We start from the raw sequence: 21789 nt of genomic DNA, 5'->3' as shown, positions 1-21789 counted from the left end.
ATGGGTGCAGCACAGCAACATGGCACAAGTATACATATGTAACAAACCTGCACGTTATGCACATGTACCCTAGAACTTAAAGTATAATAATAATAATAATAAAGAAAAGAAAATTTAAAAAACGATGACAAAAATATAAAATTGTATTCAACAAATTGAAATGGTAATAGCAGATGTCTTTTTAAAGGGTTTAATATAGTGAAATATTTATACTGCTACAAATCACAAAGGCTTAATGTGCTGGCTAAAATTGTAATTTCCAGATCCTTAATTAGCTTTGATACCTTAGATAAAAGTTAAATTTAGCTCACTAATAAGTTATCATTGAATGCCCAAAAAGTATATTAGTAAGAAAAAGATACAGAAATTTAGTCACTAAACATAGCTTTAATTTGCCATTACTTCTTAAAATGGCGAAATTAAAAGTTTGTGTAAATGCTTTTAGAATAATGTCATATATTTATTTTTGCCACTTTATATTTGAGTTAATAATCTAACATGTGTATTCACTGAAAGAAAAGATAAGACAATTCTTGGCTTCATGTTCTTTAATTTTCTTTTCCATCTGAAGGCAATAGAATTATTTTTGTTAAATATGGCAATTAATGTAAATGGTACAATAGATACAAAAATTTGTAAAATATATAAATATATAGATGGTACAAAAATGATTTCTCTATTCAGGAAATTGTTGTGCAGAAGATTAAAATGGTAAATGCAATATAATAAGCATTATTTTATTTTATATATTTCTAAAATTACATATTAAGATTAAAGTTAAAACCTTTATGTTTATCATCTGTTTGTATATTATGTATCTCTCATGTCTAAATTCTTACACGTAGGGCAGTATTAGTAAATGATTTACCACAATTTGTTACATGAATAGTGAACCAAAAGGAGAAAATTATAATTTGTGCTTTTCTGTAAAATGACTCAGTTATTTTTTTGTCACAGATATACCTTTTTTAGCATTATATTCTATTAGCCCTCATTCCTTTGGGCATGCTTTTAAATCGTTTTAACAAAACAAAACAAAACAAAAAAACTTTCACAGCTTAAAAGAATTAAAAGTTTCTACTAATTATTGTTTCTTGTTAATGGTTATGGTATGTTTTCAAATATTGTCTGGAGAGAACAAACATTAGGGTAACTATTGCTTGCCTCTAGAGACTGTCTCATGTTTTATATCTCTTCTTCTCTGAAAACTCTTCATTTTGCATTCCCCAAATTTAGGCCCCAAATTCAGAAAAATAAGAGGATATGGACAATGGAGTTAATTTACAGCTGGACTTTCCACCTGTAAACTCTGTCTCTAGGTCCCCTGGATGACATTTTGACACTTAGACAAGATAAGGGCAGTTTTATGCTATGCTGGTTAAAAAGTAAACCTCCCCCTGGTGATCCCACACCACCAAGGTCAATTTCTTTACTGATGATGTGCAACTGGTCAAACCAGCTGAGTTAGCTAGACTTGATTATATGGGTCAAGAGAGAAAAATTCCTGCTGGGAAGATTGGTTTTGAGTTCTAGTCTAAGCTAATGTATTCCTCACACAGATCTTGGCGGTTCAACCTGGAAACTTGGTGTGCTCCGTGTGAATACAGATGCTGGGAAGCTTAGCCTGGGATGCCATCTCTCTGACCCCTAATGCTTGCCTGAACACTTCTGCTGCACTCTGTCTTTCCTCTGTAAATCCCAGCATTGCATCACTATACTCTGGAGTCCAGCGAGTACTCACAGATGTCTCAGCCTGGAAAATCTTTTCAGTGAAGATGTCTTTTTATGACTAAGCTATCATTAAATTTCTCAAAGGGTTCACTAGGTACCACAAAGATTTATTTTAAAAATAAGTAAAAATAATCAGATTTGTCATTCTCCAAATTTTCACCAATTTGAAACTACTGTGCAAAATTTAAGATGAAAGGTGGGGGCAGCTTGATAAATCACAGCAAAAGTTCATCTTTCCAGATTAATTATGTATAAGTAAAATATGTTAATACAAATACGTACCCATCAATTTTGTGCTTTTCAGGTTAAAAGAAATATACCTATGTTTAAATAGGTATATAATAGTTATACAGTAATAGTTATTAATAACAGTTACATAAGAATAACTGCCAAAATAACTATTAAGAGACTTTTTTCTCAGTATTTTAGATGTAAATATTCTTATCAATTGTAAACAATGTACTTTATGGGATAAATTAAATGCCTTGGAGATAGATTATGGCATCATTGGTTGTCTCTCCTTCACATATAACTATCCACAGCTTTAGTACCTTGGACCCAACAACTCTTCTTCCCTACTCAAGCAAGAAAAATGCCTTGATTATTTAACCTGTATTAGGAAATGATCGTGTCCTATAATGGAAAGGGCCTTCCATTTCACTGGTGGACCTCAAGCTGAGAATTCTTTGAACTTTACCAGAAGCAGACAATCCCCTAAAGTAACAGTTGATTCAAAACCCTCCATTGAAGCTAATCATTATGTAAACTAGATAGATTTTACTAAAATCTCTGGAACAAGATTAACTTTAAGATAATTGAATACACTTTTCCTTTGGATTTTTTTTTACTATGGAACTTGCCTAACAGCATATTTTGAAGTTCCCCAGTGACTGTGTCAAGAGTTCTCAGTCTGTTCTCCTATACAGGCCTTTCTATATTCCTTTTGTATGGCATGGGTTAACCTCTATTGACCTTATTTGGAGATAAGGACAAATGCTTATCTCCAGAGCTGCCTAGAGAATGACATCGACTCTTGTCAATACTAGGGAATGTATTAACTAAATATGTATTAATTAAAGGTAAATGATGTTATATAACCATGGATCTGTGAGTTGTTTTCAGAGTAGCATGTACCCGCCTGTCAGCAATATTTAGTATTAATAATTGTATTTATAATTTCCACCTGGTTTTGGTGGAGCTTGAAGGACTAAGTCTGGTCACATATTGGAATATGTCTATGCAACTAGCTCACTGTAGGAGACACCCTTCTTGAGCAGGCTTTGGGCTTTCTGGTACCAAGGTGCTCACACAGGTCACCGGTGTTTTAATACCTGAAGACGAAGCATAATCAGAACAACCACGTGGTGTAAAAGTAAGGAAGTCTGCACCTGAGATCTCTAGACACTCCCAGTGCATTTTCTTCTGCTGCTATTGCTGTATTTGTTGCCTGTAATAAAGTACAAACTGGGTCCTATGGATCCCTTCAGGAATCAAACACTTGATCAAAATAATTAATGCACCTTTTGATAACCCTAACTGAATTATGTTCATTAGTAGTTCATACTTAAACATAAAAGCTGGAGATTGTCAGGCAAGCTATGCTATTGCTGATTCGAATTCACTCTTGGCATATGAGCCTTTCTCAAAGTCAGTTCACTTCAGATAACTGAGTTAACTGACCTCAGCTGGATCTGCCAATAAGCATAAAATGAAAGAGCAATTATTGGTCCAATCAGTATTTCCCAGTAAGCTTTGGTCATTCTTCACTTATTTTTAGGATAGATTGAGACTTTTTCTTGCCAGACCATCATTAAAGAATTTGAATGCTTTGCCTTTTACTCAAAAACTTTATTGTTCTTATACCCAATCTTCAGGAAAATGTAGAGAAAATAAAGGATTACTAAAACTAAAAATTGTCAAAGTTGTAGGAGTCACTGGAACTTACATGTAAGTTCCTACTGTATTCCATTTACCTTCATGACATAGGCTCTCCCCTTAAGAGTTAATAACAGACCATGCCGTGCATTTCAGGATTTTGCTCTGATCCTAGTCTTTGCCCCACTGCAAATTGACATAACTAAATACTGTATCTTATCATTAAACAGATACAAGCTGCCTTTTCAAAGTAACCATTTACACAACCTTTGAGCCTGAAACCTGGAGATTTTTGTCTTCTGGAAGAGAAAGCAAAGGAAAACTTGCCTTGAGCTTCGACTAATAGGACTGTATCAGGTACTGTTACTAACACTGTGGTGAAACTCTAAGATAGTAATCTGTGCATTCATATTTTCAGTTCAAAAGACATACATCATTTTTCCTAGATCAGGGGCCTTCCATTTCACTGGTAGACCTCAAGCTGAGAATTCTTTGAACTCTACCAGAAGCAGACAATCCCCTAAAGTAACAGTTGATTGAAACCCCTCCATTGAAGCTAATGATTATGTAAACTAGATAGCTTTTACTAAAATCTCTGGAACAAGATTCATTTTAAGATAATTTAATACCCTTTTCCTTTGGATTTTTTTTTACTATGGATCTTGCCTAATAGCATATGTTGAAGCTGTCCAGTGACTGGATCAAGAGTTCTCAGTCTGTTTTGTACATTTTTTTTTAACTTCTAAGCCTCTGTGGTCTTTTTTTGTGGCATTTCAAGAGAGAAAACATTCTTGTACATTTTTCTCAGACCTTAGTTGCTGCTATAATCTGATTGGTGAACCAATATCCATTTGGGGGAAACATATGTCATAGATGTTTCTTTAAATATTGTCAAGATAGACGTTCTTGTACAAATTTCTTTTAGTACTGAAATGTCTCTCACATTATGAGTCCCAACCTTCAACCTTGTAAAAATTGGACTTTACCTCCACATTACAAAATACTTCTTATTAGATCATTAACTAAACGCAGGAACTCCGCTCTACTCTCTGCAATGGCCAGTTGCTTTCTTCAGAGTCACTGTATCCTGAAGGAATTATTTAACTTCACTCAGAAAATATGTCCACCATTAGGGTCCAATGATTAGCTCTCTCTTTCTAAGATATGTAATGTTTATACTCTCCTTTGAGTCCATGCCCTACCAAAATACTATTTCTTATGTGTACACTGCCACTGGAAACCCATTCAACAGTTTAAATTGATGATGCAGAGTCTGAATGGATAATAACATATTTCATCTTGATTTCCTCTTCGCTAACCAAGAAGGAGTTTATGCCAGAACAAACATACCTTGGTGCAAATACATTTGTATAAGAATAGACTCTGCTGGAATTTTTTAGTGCATTTATGAGATCTGGGTTTGGTTATCTAGTCCACTGGATGAACAGTCTTTTACCAAAGTCATAATAATTTCTTTTTCTGGCAAGTGCCTTTATCACAGTTGTTCAATGCATCCTGTCTAGATTCTTCAGTATTACTGTGTAACCACTTTTACATCACACGATGCAAACACTCATTCTATAATATTTGGTTGGTGCAATTTTTCCCAACTGTGGTTTTTCCCATTTAAAAGTAATAGCAAAAACCACAATTACTTTTGCACCAACCTTAGAAGGCTCAGAAGGAACTGGCACTTGTCCAGTCTAGAGGCAACCTTTCCCAGATAGTCCAATCAGCAGGATCCTGACAATGTGAAGGACTTGAACATCAAAGATTATTGTCCCACGGTCTGACTTTGTCTGTCCTGATATCTATCAGCGGACAGTGGCCTAGTTTCTACCACTAGGCTATGGTGTTCCTTCCCTGCTAAACATAAATAATTTCATCTCTAAAAACCAAAAACAGGAGAAAAGAAAAATGAGTTCAACATCATCAACCACATGCAAATAAAAATAACAATGAAATAACACAGCAAATTTACTAGAAGGCTAAAATAAAAAATACTAAGTGATGTCAGGATACAGGACAACTGCAACTCAACTGCATTGCTACTGGGGAGGCAAAATGGTAGTTATTCAATTTTTATGATAATTTCAAAAAATAAAACTATGGTGATTGAAAACAGTGATTTCTATGGATTAAGGGATAGGGGAGGGTGTGATAGGATAGAGTTTTTCGGGTTATAGCACTTTTCAGTATCCCAATTGTGGTGGTGGTTACAAAAATCTATGTATGTGTTAAAATGCATAGAACTAAATAGCAAAAAATCAGTAATAATAAAAATAATAAACACATGCTAATCAACATTTTACCACACAAAGGTGCACAGTAAGCATTTGTTGTATCAATTTAAAAATGATATTGAAGACCATTACTGCCATGTTCCACATTGCCACAGCCTAGTTTAAATTACTGTGTCTGCTGTTAATGTGAATACTGAACATGTTATATATACGTTATGTGTTAATGTGTACATAAGCAAGAATGACTCTTGGAGAGAGGGCAAGTAAATTATAGATGAACTTTATTGCTGAAACACCAGGAGTTCAGTCAAGATTGTGCTGCTCCCTGCACAGAATGCCAATCACTGAGTCAACAAGGATTGCCAGAGAAGAAGGCTTTAATCTAGTCCTGCAGCCAAGGAGAATGGGAGTTTAGTCTCAAATCTGTCTCCCTGACTGACCGAAATTGGTCTGTTTACACAGCAGGGAAGGTGGGGAAAAGAAATTAGGGAGGGATAAGGAAGCAATCCTGATGAATGAGGTGTTTGGTGTCTCAGTATCTGGATGTGGTGATCTAGTGAGTTTAGGTCCCTTGCCTGAGGGTCAGTTTCCTGAGGAAAAAACTCAGTTAAGACATAAGTTTCAAGTTTTAAGACAGAGGGCCCATTTCGATGTTTATTCAAAAATCCATAAATATGGGACAATTTGGCCAGTTTCAACTTCAGGGACATTTTAACCATTGTGGACTCAGTGACCTGTGAAGTGTACAGGCCAGGGAAACTTCCTCTTTGCCTTCTGAAGTTTCACTGAAAAATCAACTCACAAAAGGCAGATTAATTGGAGAAAAGGTATACAATTTTATTTAACTATATGTTTACACAGGGAGAACCACAGAGTGATTCCCCACCCACAATGGGGTTTAGAAGCTTATTTACTGGCAAATCAGGTTATGGGAGAGGGGAAAAGAGGAATTCTGTTGAGGGGATCACTAGGGAGAATGAATGGATCAGGGAGTAGAGATTACCTTGTACATTATCTGGTGAAAGGGTTTGTTCAGGAGGGGTTACATTCTTAGTCTTACAGGGAGAGGAAGAAAAAAGAATTGTTCATTTTGGTGGGTCTGGATCTTAGGCAGATAAAGGAATTTCACTTTGGGAGAGGTGGTGGGGAGTAGAGGTCAGAGAGACCTTGAGGCTTTTCCAGTTCGGTATGTCAAAGTGCCATATTTTGGGGTATCAGTTTCTGACTCCCAACACATTCTTGGTCTTCTTTTTTTGTAATGGATCATGAGATAACAGGGAGGGGAAAAAGAGCAATTGTTCTCCTTGGTGGGGTCCATCCTATCTTTATGTAGACAGGGAAAAGTCTTTTCCAGAGCCTGTTGATCTCTAAGGGTCTTTACTTCAAAATCTTCATTGTACCAGGAAGCCATATGTTGGGGTGGAATTTCCGGCACTCCTTCAACCCCCAACTCCAAATTTAGAAACAACTTCTAACTCTTTTAAGGAAATGTCTTTTATTTCTTTTGGCCACTGTGATTGATTTCGTGATGGATCCATGAACCAAGAAAGGCAATCAAGGCCAGTAAGTTTCAATTTTGGGACTACTGTTTGAGCTATTGAGAAAGTAAGATCTCTTTTTTGTTGTTTGAAACTGAAACCTTGTCACTCCAAGGACAGTCAGTAAACACTTTTCAATGTTAAGGGAACTGAGAGAGAGAGAGAGAGCTTCCTGAGAGAACAAGAAGGCAGAGAGAAGAACGAGAAGTGAGAAATTGGTCCTGGCCATATTATTGTTCCTCTAGTCCAGTTTAACTGGTGATAAGCTTAACTTGTGATAAAGATCCTAGATCCGTTTCCAGTCCTGCTGCATCCAAATCTCCCAGGAAGTCCTAGAAAACGTCTAGTCTCCCCTGAAGCTAGCCCTACTGCCAGAATTTGAGGAATATGAACCAATAAATTTCCATTATAGTTTAAGAGAATTTAAGATAGATCTGTGTATTAGTTTGTTTTCACACTGCTGATAAAGACAACTGAGACTGGGTAATTTATAAAGAAAAAGAGATTTAATGGACTCACAGTTCCACATGACTGGGGAGGCCTCACAATCGTGGCAAAAGGTGAAGGAGGAGCAAAGGCACGTCTTACATTGCAGGAGGCAAGAGAGCATGTGCAGGGGAACTGTCCTTCATAAAACCATCCGATCTTGTGAGACTTATTCACTATCACAAGAACAGCATGGGAAACACACGCTCCTATGATTCAATTACCTCCCACCAAGTCCCTCCCATGATGTTGGGGATTATTGGAGCTACAATTCAAGATGAGATCTGGCTGGGGATGCAGCCAAACTATATCAGTCTCTTATTTGCCAACAAAACATCCTAACTGATAGAGGCCAGATAGATTTGCTTCTTTTTGTTTTTTTCAATATTTTGTTGTGAAGAAGTAAGCATAAGCTCTCAATAGGTTATGTTTTACAAGCCTCTGATGAAGTTCAAAGGACAACCATGCTTAGGATTTCCAGGACAACCTTGAAAAAAAAACAGGTTGAGAAATAGGTGTGTTAATCTCCCTTCCCTCTGCTCCTCCCTCTGGCCTTCCTTTCTTTGATTGAATAGGCTCTAGGACACCTTTTTAAAAAGACTCTCTGTGGTGTTCAGAATCACTCCTACAATCGGATTCTCTCTCCACAATGGATCTCAGTGCTGCAAGTCACCGCATACCTCTAAGTGATGGAAACAGCATTCCCATCATCGGACTTGGTACCTACTCAGAGCCTAAATCAGTAAGCTTATCTTTTCTCTCTTTGTTTGCTTGTTTGTTTCTTTTAACATTTGCCTATAGCATGATCTGCAATTTATTTTAAGCAGATCTCATTGACTTACTTTTTGTAGTAATGGAAGCAACCTCAATTTGTAATAATGAAAGGACTACTATTTACTGAATAGGTATTGAGCCAAAGGTTAAACAAATCAATTCATGATTAAAAATTAGTTTGGATTAGAGAAGGAGAACTTTCTGCTTCCTTTACTGAAATTTAGCTAAATGCTGATTACTAGAGTGAACTGAGTCACATGAAATTTGTGTGTTTATGACTTGTGTTTTTTTTAATATTAGATAATTTTTAGTTCAGTCTAACAAACACCTAGTGAATACTTGCCATGCACTAAGCATTAGGTGATAGAAGTGTCATATTGAGAAAAACGATGTCTGTGTTATCCAGGGATTAAAAATCAAATAGATGGGGCACATTCTTTACAACTAATTGTAGAATGACAAAGATAAGGATCAATGCTATTCTAGAACTCTTTGTAAACAGTCTCTGAAAGCGTATGTATTAGTCAATTCTCATGCTGCTATTAAAGACATACCCTAGAGACTGGGTAATTTATAAAGGAAAGAGGTTTAATTGACTCAGAGTTCAGCATGGCTGGGGATACCTCAAGAAACTTACAATCTTGGCAGAAGGGGAAGAAAATATGTCCTTCTTCATAAGATGGAAGCAAGGAGAAGTGCTGAACCAAAGGGGAAAAGCCCCTTGTAAAACCATCAAATGTCATGAGAACTTACTATCCTGAGAACAGCATGGAAGTAACCTCCTCCATGATTCAATTACCTCTCACTGGGTCCCTCCCATAACATGTGGGGATAATGGGAACTATAATTCAAGATGAGATTTGGGTGGGGACACAGCCAAACCATATCAGCATAGAAATGGAAATAATTAAATTTGACCATGAAGATTGAAACAGGCTTCCTTTAAAACAGTAAAGTTTCAGCTTGTGAGAATATCTTTTCCTTGTTGCAGTTCAACATTTAATGCTGATTACGAGAATAAACAGTGACATGTGTAGAAATGCTACCGAAATTTGAGTGGTCATGTATGAATGAACTATTTGAAGTTGAGCATGAATGTACCAGACAGAGAAGCACACCTAAAGCAGGACATTTTTGGCAATAAGAAGTATAGAGATATTTTATTGAGACAGAGAAGGATATATGATATATCCAGGGAATGCCAAGCCCATAGTGCCTGGCACAGGGAGTTAATGGTGATGGTAACTGAATCTGAAAATGCAGATTAAGACAGGGATTACCAAGGACCTTGAACACCATGCCAAGGAGTTGAAACTCTGTTGGATTACCAAGGACCTTGAACACCATGCTAAGGAGTTGGAATTTTGTTGGATTACCAAGGACCTTGAACACCATGCTAAGGAGTTGGAACTTTGTTTGTTTGTTTGTTTGTCTGAGGCAGGGTCTTACTCTGTCACCGAGGCTGGAGTGCAATGATGCAATCTTGGCTCACTGCAACCTCTGCCTCCCAGACTCAAGCAATCATCCTGACTCAACCTCCTAAGTAGCCGGGACCACAGGCAGGCGCCACCATGCCCAGCTAATTTTTGTATTTTTTGTAGAGAAGGGGTTTCATCATATTGCCCAGGCTGGTGTTGAACTTCTGGGTTCCAGCAATCCACCCGCCTCAGCTTCCCAAAGTGCTAGAATTACAGGCATGAGCCACTATGCTCAGCTAGGACTTGAAACTTCATTCTATAGTAATGACACATCATCTAAAGTTTAGAAGCAAAGAGAGAGCATCACTAGATCTGTGTTTTTGAAAGATAAAACTCAGGTTGTAGCATAGAGAATGGAAGGCAGACAAGGAGAAATAAACTACCCATAGCAAGAGTAGTTAAAACTTGGATCACAATCCCACATTCCACTTCAACTGCCCACCTCCCTTGTTTTTGGTAATGCAATTGAAAATTACTCTTGGAACAATTATATGAGTTTGATTCTTGGCCCCTTTCTCTTCTTTCTTTGTACAATGTCTCTTTATGATCTCATTCATAATCTTGGCTGCAACCACATATATGCAGAGATTCTCAAAACTATATTCTCTATCATTTGTTATATCTCCCCCATGTAAGTCCCTTACAGGAGATAACTATTGTTCAAAGATGAAAGAAATGATGAGCAAGTCTAATTATGGGGTACAAGCTACAGAGAAGGCATGGCCCAGAAAGTTAGATGGGGGAATATTCCTTCCTGAGTGGCTCTGGTTGAGACTTCTGTAGTTGCAGCAAGTTTTCAGAATCTGAACGAGCCATGGGGCAAAGGAGAAGTGCAGTCCAAGCTCTTGGTGAGTACCCAGGAGAAGCCTAAAACACCCACTATATTTTTGCCCCTGAGCGGAGGGAGGTGGGGGTGCAGGGCTCAGAACCCATTTCTCAGGAATGTGCCATCCTTTAAACATTCCTTTTATTTTATTTATTTTATTTTTATTAGAGGCAAGTTTTTGCCATGTTGCCCAGGCTGGTCTCGAACTCCTGGGCTTAAGTGATCTGCCTGCCTCAGCCTCCCAAAGTGCTGGGATTATAGGCATGAGCTATGACACCCAGCCCTAAACATTCCTTACTTTCTCCCCAATGCCCATCTAATTCCCCTCTTCTGATCCCCCAGGGAGCTTTGTTTCACCTGGGGAAAGAAAAGCCTTGCTCTTACACCAAGTAATTTTTTCTGATCTGGTTTTAAGCTGAAGACAGGGTGAGGGTCTCATAAGCTCTACCTAAGGGGACCAGGGGCCAGGCAGAAAGCATAAATGAATGGTTTCAGAGAGTTAAGCCTATTTATCCATTTTGTCCTACTTCCCCGTTTTGATACTAGACATGAGTGCAAGCAATGCTTTATTTTCCTCTTTATTTCTACAAGAAAAAAGAAAAAACACAAGCAACTAACACTCGGGGGACTATTATTGAGGACACAGTAGAGATCACACTACAAGAGGGTGGCAGCTTGTCCTCCAGTACAGACAATCATCATGAATAATAATCCAGTTGTTGGCCAGTCTTGTAACACTTTTTGGAGAACACTGTAAAGTAATTATTAATTTGTAAGCAACAGCAACTCATTCAGATTTTGGATGACATCTGGATGGCATGCTGTCTTGTCCAACTTGTGTCCAATCACAAATGTGCCAATTATATCTTACAATGGATTGCCACTGACCCACCCAAACTTATGTTGTAGTGGATTTTATATAACCCAGCTCATAATGGGCAGCTCTGGCCACACAGTCACATCACGGCCCATGGCCAGATATACTATCTCTACAGGGCTCAGCAGCAATGTCATCAATGTAGATGGCATGACTTGCTCCAGAACCCTACAGGCTTACCTTGTAATTCTCCAACTGAGGCTTGCCATAAATTCCATGCCACATGTAAACAATAGGGCCTGCTGGGTCATATGGCCCAAGTGGCAGGGATGCTTGTGGTAAAGTCTAGACTTCTGCTGAGCCCTTCCCCATTCTGGGCCTACTGAAACCTGGTGTATTCATGTCACTCAATAAATGGGTAGGGATAGTACTGCAAGTATGGAATATGCTGTCTGTGGAGCCTGAGGGCGCCTTCTGGGTAGTGTGCTTCCTTCTTAATGCTTTTCCTAGTATACAGCCATACCTATGACTTTATCTTGAAAGAACTTCCATCAGCCTTCCAGTAATCCATTTTTTTGTTTAATTCTTACTAGAAACGAGATATTTCTATGTTGCCCAGGATGGTCTGAAACTCCTGGACTCAAGCGACTCTCCCACCTTGGCCTTCAAAATTGCTGGGATTATAGGCATGAGCCACCATGCCCAGCCCAATAATCCATGCAGACTGCTTTGGTTTCTGTAAATTATGCAATACACTTGTTGGCTGCCTATCTAACTTGCCTTTAGGGTAGGGTTGCCAGGTTTAGCAAGTAAAAATATAAGATATCCAGGTAAATTTGAACTTCAGATGAACAATGAGTCATTTTAAAATATAAGTATGTTCCATCCCATTTAATATTTGGAATGTGCATATACAAAAAAGTCTTGCCCATTTGAATTTCAAATTTAACTGAGCATCCTGTATGTTGCCTGAAAACTCTAGGGATTTCATGTCTAATTAACCATCTCTGCAAAGCATCTCTGCAGGTCATGCTCATTGGATACCACTCATTTTGATAACAGTGCCCACTTCACTTCTGAAGTTAGTACTACCATGTAGCCTCTATTATTTTAAAATTCCATCATTCCTAGCTTTAAAAACAAGGACAGGATCTCACTATGTTGCCCAGGCTGGTCTTGAACTCCTGGGCTCAAGCAATCCTCCTGTCTTGGTCTCCTGAAGTGCTGAAGTTAGAGGTCTGGGCCACCACCCCTGGGCCCTAATTTTTTTTATTAAACCTAGTTTTTCAACATCTCACACAGTCTACCTTGTCTACAGAGGACAGCTGTAATTGAGCTCAACAACTCTGGTATTTTTGTCGCTAAAGCATTGCTATCTCTCTGGTAAAAGGAGTGTTATCTGGGCCCTGCTGCAAAACACAGATCATCCGCGGGTTTCCGACCTTACGTAGTATATCCACTATAGTGGGCTCCCTTCTCTGAGCTTCCTGAGCCCTCTCTTGATCATCTGCCATGGTATTTCTGGAATGTCTACTTCATGTATGTGGATCTCACTTTTTCCAAGATTTCAAGAGTTACGCTGGCAGTGTGTTACCACTGTTTCCTGAGGTGTTAAGTGAGGTATCAGAGGATAGTGTTTCCATATCAATAAACTCTCCTTTATCCAACTTGAAATTCGACCTTCCTCTTGATGCTGCACCCCAAGATCCACTCTCGCACCTGCTCTCCACCTGCATTGCACGTGGTGTCTCGGTGTGCAGTTCCCTCAGTGTATCACCCTCTGCCTTTATTCAGCCAGGAGATCTCATAAGGGATAATATCTCAAATATAAAAGGAACTCCTACCTTTTTTTTTTTTTGAGACAGACTTTTGCTCTTGTTGCCTAGGCTGGAGTGCAATGGTGCGATCGATCTCGGCTCACCAAAACCTCCACTTCCCGGGTTCAAGCCATTCTCCTGCCTCAGCCTCCTGAGTAGCTGGGACTACAGGTGTGCACCACCACACCCAGCTAATTTTTGTATTTTTAGTAGAGACGGGGTTTCTCCCTGTTGATCAGGCTGGTCTCTAACTCCCAACCTCAGGTGATTCACCACCCTCAGCCTCCCAAAGTGCTGGGATTACAGGCGTGAGCCACCACGCCCGGCAAGAACTCCTACCTTTTATATTTAGAAGGATATATTCTAACGTGACTCCATGGCTGTGAAATTAGTCTCCCTACCAAGTGATATTCACTGGAAACCCCCTCTTGGAACAACTAATTATTGGTCTGGTGACTAGGAGGCAATATGCAGGTAGATCCTGCCTGGAGCACATGTTCCAAGACAGCAGCTTCTGCGTCATTTTCAAAAGACACGGGAAATGCTGGACATTAACATGGAGAAGCAGTGCTGGATCATTTCTGCTGATTTACCTTCTTCCTTCTACCTAATTCCTTCTTGCCATGTCCAATATGCTACTGATGCATCCATTTAATTTTAGATGTCTTACCAGATTTTTGTTTGTTTGCTTTGTTTATAGAATTGCTGTGTTTGGTTCTTTCCTAAATCTTCTAGGGTACTTTTCATAGTTTCCTGTCCTCTACAGAGATTTTCACATTTATTTCTTTGTTTTTAAATTTAATTTTTTTTTTAATAGAGATGAGGGTCTTCTGTCACCCAGGCTGGACCGCAGTGGTGCAGTCGTAGCTCACTGAAGATCTCAACTCCTGGGCTCAAGCAATCCTCCTGCCTCTGCCCCTCGAGTAGCTAGGAGTACAGACAGGTGTACGTCACCGTGCCTGGATAATTTTTTAATTTTTGCTTTTATTTGATTTTATTATTTTATTGTAAGACAGAGTCTTACTATGTTGCCCAGGCCAGTCTCAAACCCCTAGCATCAAGCAATCCTCCTGCATCAGCCTCCCAAAGTGCTGAGATTATAGGCATGAGCCACCATGCCCAGCCTCAAGTTTCTTTCTTTAATCAAAACAATCATAGTTATTTTAACTTTTGACTAATAATTCCGATTTTTTATTGCGGTATTACTCTGTGACTGAATTATTTCACTTAGTATAACGTCCCCCAGGTTCATCCATGTTGTTGCGTATTGCAGAATTTCCTTCTTTTTTGAGGCTGAATAATATTACACTGTTTATGTACCACATTTTCTTTACCTGCTCATCTGTCAGTGACCATTTTGGTTGTTTCCATATCTTACCTATTGTGAACAATGCTACAGTGAACATGGAAGTGCAAATATTTCCTCAAGATAGTGATTTTATTTCCTTTGGATATACACCCTGAAGTAGGATTGCTGGATCATATAGTAGTTCTATTTTTAATTTTTTTTCTTGACCAACATGGTCTAATATATCTTTATTTTTTTAGGAAACTCCATACTGTTTTCCATAGTAGCTGCACCATTTTAAATTTCCACCAACAGTGAACAAGAGTTGTGATTTCTTTACATCCTCACCAATAATTGTTATCTTTCAGTTTTTGATAATAGTCATCCTAATGGGTGCGAGGTGTTATTTAATTGTAGTTTTGATTTGCATTTCCCAGATGGATAGCGATGTTGAGTATCTTCTCATATACCTATTGGCCATTTGTATGTCTTCTCTGGAGCAATGTCTACTCAACTCCTTTGCCAACTTTTTAATCAGGTTAGTTTTTTCTTTGGGAAGTTTTTGTTTGTTTTTTGTTTTTGTTTTTTTGCTATTGAGTTGTAGAAGTTCCTTTTAATTATATCTGGGATATTAACACCTTGTGAGGTATATGGTCTGCAAATATTTTCTCCTATTCCATAGGTTGCCTTTTAACTCTGTTGAGTGTTTCCTTTTCTGTGCAGAGGCTTTTTAGCTTGATGTAGTCCCAACAACCTATTTTTGCTTTTGTTTCTTGTGCTTTTGGTGTCATATCCAAGAAATCATCGCCTACCCCAACGTCATGATGCTTTTTCCCTTATGTTTTCTTCTAGGAATTTTACAGTTTCTGGTCTTAAAAATCTTTAATCCATTTTGAGTTGACTTTTTGTGTATGGTGTAAGATACAGGTGCAATTTCATTCTAATGATAGTTCCAATATTAGGATCTATGGTTCTGTTTAGGCTCTCATTTGTTTCTGCCAGTCTTCCTTTATGGAACTTTGTTTTCTGGGGTACCTGAATTCTTCAACTGTGTGCAGGTTAATACTACTTTAAAAAAAGTATTTGTGAGCGTGCATCAAGGGTGAAAAACAAGTATTTTCTTTCAGACAGCATTTGTGTGTGTTTGCTCCAGGTGCCCTGGAGGCACTGCTACCCAGTGACCACATTAAACTGGTCAGCAAACTCTGGTTACATAGGTTATGATATCTCCCAGGGACTGGAGGTGGCCATAGCCTTTCAGGGAGTTTTTTACTTAACTTTTTCATCTCCTGCACCTCTCATTTCTACATTCAGACTTTCCCATAAAATTTAGTTTGAATTAATAAATGCCTACTGTCTTTTCAGCACTTTTTAAAAGTTTTAATCTAGTTTTGTTTCTTTGGTTTTTTTTTTTTTTCTTTTTTTGAGACAGGGTCTTGCTCTGTCACCCAGGCTGAAGCGCATTCGCATGATTATGGCTCCCTGCAAATTCTGCCTCCCAGGCTCAAGCGAGTCACCAGACCCGGCTAATTTCTGTAGTTTTTATAGAGATGGGGTTTCGCCATGTTGCCCAGGCTGTTCTCAAACTCCTGGGCCCAAGCGATCCTCCCACCTCAGCCTCCCGAAGTGCTGGGATTACAGGCGTGTGCCACCACGCCGGCCTAATCTAGCATTTTTAATTTTCTTAAGTAGAAGGAGATGCTGTCAGTCATTTTAGGAAACCGGAATTTTTTGTTTTACTGTTCAGTGGGATTGTCCTTCATTGTGGAATCAAATTTTTATATTTTAGATTCTCCTATCATATCATTTATGTGGTATCCTATTTGATCTTTCTGATTTTTTTTCAAAACTGGTTTTCCTAAAAAATGTGTCAGAATTTATGTAGAATTTCTTTGTGCCACATTTAAGAATTACAAAGTGTGGGCCAGGTGCAGTGGCTCATGCCTGTAATTCCAGCACTTTGGGAGCCCGAGGCTGGCAGATCACAAGGTCAAGAGATTGAGACCATCCTGGTCAACATGGTGAAACCCCGTCTCTACTAAAAGTACAAAAATTAGCTGGGCGTGGTGGCGCGTGCCTGGAGTCCCAGCTACTCAGGAGGTTGAGGCAGGAGAATCGCTTGAACCCGGGAGGTGGAGGTTGCAGTGAGTCGAGATCACACCACTGCACTGCAGCCTGGCGACAGAGCGAGACTCCGTCTAACAACAACAACAAAAAAGAATTAGAAAGTGTGGTCCTCATGTCCACAGTCCCAACTAGTTCCTCCATATTGATTAGAATTAAGTATAAAATAGTAATACATCTCACTGCTGCTTCTGCCTTCTGAGGGACAATATTTTTCAGCAAGTATATAAATATAAACATATAAATAAACAAGTCAATAGTGAATATCCAGCTTTTAGAAGAGACTCCGCGGTGATAGCTGAATAATTGAAGATTTTCACTACTATAACTTGTTTCTGTGCCATAATCCTTGTTAAATGAGTCATCATCCAAATATGCAGCACCATGGTGGACTACACCCCTGCCTTAGCCCTTGCCTTTACCTCTCTCTTTCCTTCTTTCTTTCCTTCCTTCCTTCCCTCCTTCCCTCCCTCCCTCCTTCCCTCCTTCCCTCCTTCCCTCCTTCCTTCCTTCCTTCCCTCCTTCCTTCCTTCCTTCCTTTCTTCCTACCTTCCTTCTTTCTTTTTTGAGACAGAGTCTCGCTCTGTCACCCAGGGTGGAGTGCAGTGGCATGATCTCGGCTCACTGCAACCTATGTCTCTCAGGTTCAAGAGATGCTCCTGCCTTAGCCTCCCAAGTAGCTGGGATTACAGGCGCTCACTACCACGCCTGGCTAATTTTTGTATTTTTTAGTAGAAGCGGGGTTTCACCAGGTTCGCCAGGCTGGTCTTGAACTCCTGACCTCAGTTGATCTGCCCGCCTTGACCTCTCAAAGTGCTGGGATTACAGGTGTGAGCCACAATCCCTGGCCATACCTTCTTTATCCTAAATGCTCTCCTCTGTACTTCATTTTTTGGGTTAATCTTTGAAAATACAAGCGCCTACTTTAATATGTATTTGTCTGGGGCACCCTTCATTGTGTACTTTAGCTCTTCATTTAAATGATTAGTTCCAGCCCACAAAATCTCAGTGATATTTCTGAGATTCTATTTACCATCTAGTATTAAGCTTCATGTATTAATAATATATATGTAGAGGGAGGCCAAGGCAGGAGGATCGCTTGAGCCCAAGAGTTTGAGACCAGCATGGGCAACATGGCAAAACCCCATCTCTACAAAAATGTTAGCCAGGCATGGTGGCACATGCCTGTAGTCCCACTTACTCGGGAGGCTGAGGCGGAAGAATCACTTGAGCCCAGGAGGCCGAGGCTGCAGTGAGCCATAATTGTGCCACTGTACTCCAGCCTGGGTGACAGAGACCCTGTCTCTAATAATAATAATAATAATAATAATGTAGATACTTGAGAATGAAAGTAGATGTTTATTTTCTTCCCTGTAAATTTCTGGACACCATGCCTCACTTCCCCTTCCCACTGTACTTTGGTTGTCACACTTGTCATTCATAACATCTCATTTTACAGGCTTTTTCTGGCCTTTTGACTCAATTACTCTCCAAGTCCTATTAATCATGTTGTTAATTAACCAAACAAATATTTCTAATATTCCTGGAATGTGTGTCTCCTTCTCCCAGCTATTTGATATTTGTGACTATGAATCTTATATTATCATCTATGTAGCCAGTTTGTTAATTTTTCGTATCCTTTTATCTTCTCTATAGTGACGACTTTCAGCTGAAGCGGCGGGGGGCAAAAATACAATATATGCTCCCAAAGCCTTCTGTTTCCTGCCCAGGACTATAAAGTCACTAGAAATACATTTCAGATTTATTCTCTTGCTCAGCCTACAACAAATCAATAGCTGTGGACCAGAGTTCACATGTCTGATGTGATTTGTCCAGCATTTGGTTAGAACACTAAAGAAAGCACAAGTAGTTGACCAACATTTGTTGAGCAAGATCAGAACAATCAACCTTCAATACCAAGTCAGCGCAAATCAGAAAATAGAACTAACCTTCTCACACAACACACTCTCTAAAAGATGCTTTGAAAATTATATTTGATGAGACTAGATGTTTGTCTTCAGGGAAATCTCATTGCTGTTTCTCATTAAAAAAATGTAACAAAAATGAAACACACTTGTATTTAAATGCCATCAAAACCGAGGCACAGGGATTTCTGTGGAATCTGAAAAATGGTGTCTTGCTCTATTTTGTGTGCTGTAACAGAACGCTTGAGACTGGGTAACTGATAAAGAACAGAAGTTTATTCTCTTACAGTTCTGGAGGCTGGAAAGTCCAAGATCAAGATGCCAGCAGGTTAGGGCCCAGTCTGTCTGCCTCCAAGGGTGCACCTTGAATGCTGCATTCTCTGGAGGGGAGAGACACCATTACTCACATGACAGAAGAGTGAGAACCCACTCCCACAAGCCCTTTTTATGGTGGCATTAATCCCAAACTCCTCCTATTAGGCTCCACCTCTCAATGCCGTTTTTTACATTGGAGATTCAGTTTCAACATGAGTTTTGGAGGGGACAAAAATAATCAAACCATAGCAAATGAAAAACCAGTGTTCAGGGGACAGGATATGCTCATTCTTAAGTTTAATGTGAGTTAATAAAATGAACAAAGATGTAGCTACCAAATTTTATTAAAATATATCCTAAAACATAAAATGTTCCTCAACAATATTTTTCCTCAGTTTTATTGAGACATAACTGACATATAATAAACTGTCCATATTTAAAGTATACAATTTGATGAGTCTGACGTATATTCATCTGCGAGGCCATCACCACAATCAAAATAATGAACATAGCTATCAACTCTATAAGCTTCCTCATGCCACTTTGTGATCCCTCCTCCCACCCACACTTCCCCGACTCCTGACCCCAGACAATCACTGATCTATGTCTGTCGCCACAGACTGTGATTCCATTTATATAAAATGCTAGAAGAGAAAAACTGAAGTATTTATTCTTTTTGGGCTGGCTTCTTTCACTCAGTATAATTATTTTGAGATTCATCCATACTATGTGTTGTCATCAATGCTACATTTCTTTTTTTTTTTTTTTTCTTTTTGAGACAGGGTCTCTGTTGCCCAGGCTGGAGTGCAGTGGCATGATCATGGCTCACCACAGCCTTGAACTCTCAGGCTCAAGCAATCCCCCTACCTTACCCTCCCAAGTAACTGGGACCAAAGGCGCATGCCACCACACCCAGCTAATTACTTTAATTTTTGTATAGATGGAGTCTCCCTGTGTTGCCCAGGCTGGTCTCAAACTCCTGGCCTCAAGCAATCCTCCTGTCTCAGCCTCCCAAAGTCCTGGGATTACAGGTGTGAACCACCACACCAGGCCTACTTCATTCCTTTTTATTACTGAGGAGTATTCCATTCTGTGGATACATCTCAATTTGTTTACCCAACCTTTGATTTATAATTTAGCCTTCTTCAATCAGCTCATGCCCTCCGATAAAAAAAGGCTTCCATGAATTCTCATGTCACAGGAAATATTGATCAAATCACATTTTGTTTGTTTGTTTGTTTGAGATGGAATCTTGCTCTGTCGCCCAGGCTGGAGTGCAGTGGCATAATCTTGGCTCACTGCAAGCTCCACCTCCCAGGCTCATGTAATTCTCCTGCCTCAGCCTCCGGAGTAGCTGGGACTACAGGCACCAGCCACCACGCCTGGCTAATTTTTTGTATTTTTAGTAGAGACGGGGCTTCAACGTGTTAGCCAGGATGGTCTCAATCTCCTGACCTCGTGATCCTCCCGCCTCAGCCTCCCAAAGTGCTGGGATTAAAGGTGTGAGCCACCGCACCCGGCCCAAATCACATTTTTGATGCCACAAAGCTGAGGGCAGACCTGGGACAGATAGTGTCTCTCACTGAGGGAGGGGAGGCCCCTGGGAGGTCAGTTTCTCCTGCTGCTGAACACCATCTTCCAATCACAACAGCAAGGAATTGGGAATGTGTCATTCTAGCTGTAAAGGAACGTACATGCAAAGTGTCCTGATTTATGATGATTAAAGGAAAGACCATTTCTCTTTTCCCCAAACCCAACCTCTTTGTCACTTCAGACCCCTAAGGGAGCCTGTGCAACATCGGTGAAGGTTGCTATTGACACAGGGTACCGACATATTGATGGCGCCTACATCTACCAAAATGAACACGAAGTTGGGGAGGCCATCAGGGAGAAGATAGCAGAAGGAAAGGTGCGGAGGGAAGATATTTTCTACTGTGGAAAGGTGAGATCTTGCCTTCAGCCTCCAATGGGGACGGTGAGAAGGTTTCAGGTGTTCATTTTATTATTCATCTTCTGTGTGTGTGTGTGTGTGTGTGTGTGTGTGTAATTGCATTCATGAGTACGCAGTACTTAATAACAGTTTGGGTTGTTTCTTTGTTTAAAAGATAAGTGTCAAAATGAACCAAAATCATGCAAAATAGGATTTTTGACATTCTTGTATCATATTAATGAATTATTTCTTAATTTGGGAGAAGTAAGCAGAGTAGCATTTGGGGGAGAGAAAGAGGGTTTTAAAAAAGTATTTGGCTGGGTGCAGTGTCTCACACCTCTAATCCTCACTTTGGGAGGCTGAGGCAGGTGTTTTGCTTGAGCTCAGGAGTTCAAGACCAACCTGGGTAATATGGCAAAACCCTGTCTCAACAACAACAAAAAAATACAAAAATTAGCCAGGCATGGTAGCTTGCACCTGTAGTCCCAGCTTTTTGGGAGGTTGAGGCAGGAGGATGGCTTGAGCCAGGGAGGTCAAGGCTGCAATGAGTCATGTTCATATCACTGCACTCCAACCTGAGTGACAGAGCAAGACCCTATCTCAAAAAAAAAAAAAAAAAAAA

General features: G+C 39.5%; 1 protein-coding gene across 4 annotated transcripts in view; it reads left to right on the top strand.

Moving 5' to 3' along the window:
* Window positions 1–21789, top strand: part of AKR1D1 (aldo-keto reductase family 1, member D1) — a 127696-nt gene that overhangs the window by 78416 nt on the left and 27491 nt on the right. For 3 of the 4 annotated variants that reach the window (XM_011995480.1, XM_011995477.1, XM_011995479.1), the window contains exons 1-2: window positions 8432–8615; window positions 21012–21179. In XM_011995480.1, the coding sequence (XP_011850870.1) occupies window positions 8523–8615; window positions 21012–21179 (261 nt within the window). In that variant the 5' untranslated portion in view covers window positions 8432–8522. Of the gene's footprint in view, window positions 1–1559; window positions 1730–8431; window positions 8616–21011; window positions 21180–21789 lie in introns of those variants that run through there. The other variant, XM_011995478.1, reaches the window with a different exon arrangement.

Source organism: Mandrillus leucophaeus, unplaced genomic scaffold (genome assembly GCF_000951045.1).
Source record: "Mandrillus leucophaeus isolate KB7577 unplaced genomic scaffold, Mleu.le_1.0 Scaffold49, whole genome shotgun sequence".
In the NCBI taxonomy this organism is placed as follows: Eukaryota; Metazoa; Chordata; class Mammalia; order Primates; family Cercopithecidae; genus Mandrillus; species Mandrillus leucophaeus.
The sequence above is the reverse complement of the archived record's forward strand: the minus strand, read 5'-3'. Positions and strand labels throughout refer to the sequence as shown.